Here is a 4,908-nt window from a genome sequence, read left to right as displayed (position 1 = left end):
CAGTTGGTGGTCATTACCTGAGCTTGGAGGGTCTATAGAGCGGCCTCTCCACACTGTCAGCCTTATAAGGGCCTTGTTATCAGATCCTGCCTGTGTCAATAGTCAACACGTGGAGGGTCACACGGGTGACAGAGCACAACATACACACACACATGCGCGCACACACACCAACACGCTACGTACACAGTTGAACCGCTGTAAAACTTTCATTTTATGGACAGAACGTGATTGGGGGTGATGATGTCAAACCACTTTCAGATAAAAAATCCCTAAATACGATGATAGGCATGAAGATAAATCAAGAATCCTTCAATTCTGATATTATTGAAAGACTACGCAGCTATTGTTTATTTCCCCATGTATAAATGAGATGGAAGATTAACAAAACACAAAAGGCTGAACAAGTTTAACAAGTCTTTTTCTTTTTTTCCCCTTTTGATTTTGGTAGGTTCTGGATTTTGTGGATCTGTCCTGGTTGGCATGGCTCTGCAACATCGTGTGGACAACAGGGACAGTGCATCCAGATTGGCAGACTGGGATGGTGGTTTCGGAAGGTGTGTTCTAAATACATGAGGCCAATTCAGGGGTTCCGGAGAGGAGAGACAGTCGGGAAGTTAAATCTCAGATTCAGGATTAGCAGTGTGGTTTTTGTCCCGGGTGTGGAACAGTGGACCAGCTCGACACCCATGGTAGGGTCCTCAAGAGTGCATGGGAGTTTGACCATGCCATGTTCTGTGGTGGTTGCTTTGGGAGTATGGGGAACAGAACACTCTGATATTGGCTGTTTGGTCCCTACATGGCCGGTGTCCGAGTTTGTTCCGTTTTGCCAAACGTAAGTCAAATTAATTTCCAGTGGGGGTTGGATTCCGCCAAAGATGTTCCTTTGTCACATTTCTGTTCATAACCTTTATAGATAGAATTTCTAGGCGCATCTGAACTGTTGAGAGGTTCCGCTTTGGTGGCTTCAGTATTGTATCTCAGGTTTTTGCATATCCTGTTGGCTTCATCAAACTGTGACCTCCAACTTTCACTAGAGTGGTCCACGGCCGAGTGTGAAGCAGATGGGATGAGAATCAGCACCTCCAAATCTGAGATCATGGTTTACTGGCGGGAAAGGGAGGAGTGACCTCTCCAGGTCAAGGATGAGATCCTGCCCCAAGTGGAGGAGGTCAAGTGCACGATCACGAGTGAGGGTAGGAAGAAGCTTGAGATTGGATTGGTGCAGCGTCAGTCTGTCGTGGTAAAAAAGGTTCCTCTCGATTTACCAGTTAATCTTCGTTCCTACCCTTAACTCTGGAAAGAACAAGATCTCGGATATAGGCGGCCAAAATGAGTTTCCTCTGCAGTCCAGGCTGTCCCTTAAAGATAGGGTGAGAAGCTTGCTGATCCAGGTGGGGCTCAGAGTAGAGCCGCGAGAGGAGCAAGATGATGTGGCTCGGTCATCTGGTTCGGAGGCCTCCTGGACACCTCACTTGTGAAGTGTTCTAGGCACGTTCTACCGGTTGGAGGCCCCCAGAAACGACCCAGGACACTCTCTAGAGACTGTCTCCCAGTTGACCTCTCGCTTGAAGAGCTTTTTTAAAAACACTTTCGTTAGCACAGCACAGAGCAGAAATAAGCCAATCAACAATGCCGATTATGCAAAAGGACTTTTGCACAAAATAAATGCCATTGCTGAGTGTTTTGCTTCTAACACATGCAGTGCTCAGAGCGACATCTCATGAGCATGTAGGTGAAAGTGGAGTCTGAGGTAAGCTACGACTCGTCACCTCAAGGTCATAGTCCACGGCTGCCATGATGAACTAACTAGGTTATAGCAGTAGTCCAAAGTCTGGTCAACACAATCACAGACAATCTGTACATTCCTGTTCATGAAAACATCGACATGACACGCTCACATACTGAGATGTCTGAAAAAGTTCTAAACAAGTTCCTTTTATAAGTGTCTGCAATGAACACATGAAAAGCCATTGGATACTGGTATTTACAACTGTTTGCAGATTAAACATTTCTGTGAAAAAACTCTCAAGGAAAAAACAACAATTTATATATATATATATATATATATATATATATATAATTTAATTTTTTTAAAGTTATTATTGTTTAACTGAAAGCATAGAGGTTCTCAGAATTTACACTTGATTTACAGAAAAGATCCAGTGACGCAAAGAACAGTCACTAATGGGAAAAGGACAAACTTTGACCGTTGTCACTATTAGTGAGTAAACACGGTGGCCGTATGAACACACTATTCGTTTAATGACAAGTCATAATGGAATGCACCATACTGAGAGGTGTTTCTGATATTTTGATTTGCTTATTGAGTTAGCTGTGTTAGAGGAGCAGAATATTGAAGATCTCTCTCAGTGTGAGGGGGTTCAGTTGTACACTCGTGCAAACCACAAAAGGAAAGTTATTGTGAAATGATTACGCCTCTGACAATCCAAAACTCAGCATTCAACCTATCCTTAAGAGACTGTGGCAGCATACTCAGTATTGTGACCCGTGCTTGATAATTACCGTTACCTTGAGTTTCAGGAGCTTTGCTAAAAGTATGGTGGAATAACCACCATGAAGGAGGGGTAAATCTTTCCAACAAATAGACATAAGGCTAGCCAGCAGAAGCAAAGCAAAGGGACCTTAAGCGACTGAGAGGATTCAGAAGCGAGACATAATTAGCATTTCGGCCCAGCAGGTAAGATTACCACCTCCTTTTGGTTTGTAATTTATTGTACTGTACATTAAAAAACAAGAAAACAAAACAAAAAAACACAAAACTGATCACATTTATTGTTATTGTAACACTCGGATCTATGAATAAGTCACGCTACAAGCGTAGCAACTTTGGCTAATGCCATCTTGTTTACAGTGTAATGCTAGCTTAGTTTGGCTAGCGCTGCTATTTTGTAGATCATCATCAGAGAGAGCAAGCCATTTTCATCTCTTTAGATTGGTCAAAAATGTGTAAAAATGGACTGACCAATAAAAAATAATAAAATGAATGAGGTTTGGGCCCTACACCAGCGATAAGCATTTTCTATCAAAGTCCTACACACATTCTAATCACATGCCAGACACAGTAGATGGCCATGTTTGAGAATCGCGGCAACCCCTCAAATCCACACGCCAAATCATTAATCAGTTTGATAGTCGCACTGCAAAGAACAAATAGAGCAATGTGATACTTTGTAGCCTCCCTCTGCACTGTCACTGCCACCTTAGCTCTGACGCTCTATAAATCATTCAGAATGCTAATGAAAGTCACGACGAAACGTTAGCTCACATGTTCCCTTTGCTTCCTATGAACAAACACTTGTCAAATGTGCAGAGCCACAATTAATAGTAGTTTGTTTGGATGGAAGTATAGCAGGATATACTGTACAGTCGTCGCCATGCTGGAAGGATGCTGTGACAATTTCATGAGGTGTCTTTTGTGGCTGTTGGTTTCCCGTGTTCTGCATCCTGTTTATGCGGGCAATATCAGCCAATATGTCCAAGAGAGGCCATCCTGTCAACCTGGTATGTTTGAATGTGACTTATACTACTACTGCTCTACACATTGTATTAGCAAGAGTCATGTCATATTTGTTGTATTCATTTAGCCAACCAAGCAGCAGCACCTACAGAAGAATGTAAATACTATCTCAGATGAATGACTTCAAATTGCAGTATTCAATTTGATTTTAATTACTGTATGTGGAGTTGGCATCTCTCATCATTTCATTCCACTCTGTCATTTGATCACTCCACATTATATTGTGTGTGGAGCTAGGAGGCTACATATTCTGTGTGGGTTCTTGCCATTTTGCTGCATTTCTCCATGATAATCTTGCTTATTTCATTTTAAAGTGTAGGACTACTTGGTGTGATATTTTTCCCAAAACGCATTTGTACAACTAAAAGCCAAATTAACAGTGTCAATCAAAACTAAAGTTATTTGTGATGATTGTGTGCCTAATGTGCATGTCTATGAAATGACAGTTCCAAATAATAATAATAATAATAATAATAATAATAATAATAATAATAATAATAATAATAATAATAATAATAATAATATATATATATATATATTGTTTCTGTCAGGTTTTTACTGCCTTCCGGATAGCGCCACTCCAATCCCTTGTCCAAGGGGTACCTATGGGCCTGCTGCACACAGTGTATCAATAGAAAGCTGTCTAAAGTGTCCTCCTCATCATTACTGTCCCAAACCGGGTCTGTCCGCATTTCTCCCATGTGGACCTGTGGCTCAGCAGCCTCTGTCTGGCCAGGACACCTGTATCTGCCCAGGAGAGGGACAGAACTTTCAGGTGAGAATCTACCTGAAAATACACCTTGTCTCCTCAGCTTCTCTGGTTTTTCTCTATTCCAACTTTCATCTTTCAAGGTTTCCTATAATTTGCGAGTGTAGCTAACCCAAACAATCAGTAGCATCACGCTGAAAGACGAGTAGATCAGGTTTCCAAACAGCAGGGTCTTGTTTCCTGTCTCAGTGTTGCACTCATTGAGAATTAGATTTGACTGTATTTCCCAGATGGGTGTTGGATTGAAAAATGCGTAATATAAAAATTCATGAAAATAAGTAATTATTAAAAGGGTATGTATTCTCATGAGAGTTTAGTAGAAAAAGTTGACCAGACTCCTGGACTATTTTGCAGTAACGTGAGAATTAATACACAAAATAGGCATAGCAAATTATCCAAATCTATCCTCGATCAATTCTTTGAAACAGAAAGCATGGCTACAATCTTAACCGTCTTACAATACGTTATGCCATTAAACACAAAATGAGACTTAAAAGATTTAAAAGATGCGCAGATTTCACACCAATTACAACAACTTTATTTAGCATAATCATGAAATATATATTAACGAATAGCTTTTAATTGTATCTATGCCTGTCTG

At 40.9% G+C, this 4,908-nt stretch overlaps 1 protein-coding gene across 1 annotated transcript in view; it reads left to right on the top strand.

The window, feature by feature from the left end:
- The first annotated feature begins 495 nt into the window (after positions 1-495).
- The window catches only part of LOC147171263 (uncharacterized), a 26,970-nt gene continuing 22,557 nt past the window's right edge, over positions 496-4,908 (top strand). Inside the window, exons 1-2 of the mRNA XM_086079874.1 lie at positions 496-554; positions 4,090-4,313. Coding sequence (XP_085936000.1) covers positions 539-554; positions 4,090-4,313 — 240 coding nt within the window. The 5' untranslated portion in view covers positions 496-538. The remainder of the gene's footprint in view (positions 555-4,089; positions 4,314-4,908) is intronic.

This window comes from Leptonotus elevatus, chromosome 7 (assembly GCF_054856555.1).
Source record: "Leptonotus elevatus isolate MCC_2025b chromosome 7, RoL_Lele_1.0, whole genome shotgun sequence".
NCBI lineage: Eukaryota > Metazoa > Chordata > Actinopteri > Syngnathiformes > Syngnathidae > Leptonotus > Leptonotus elevatus.
Note: the sequence above shows the minus strand (reverse complement) of the source record. Positions and strands in the feature narration are given on the sequence as shown.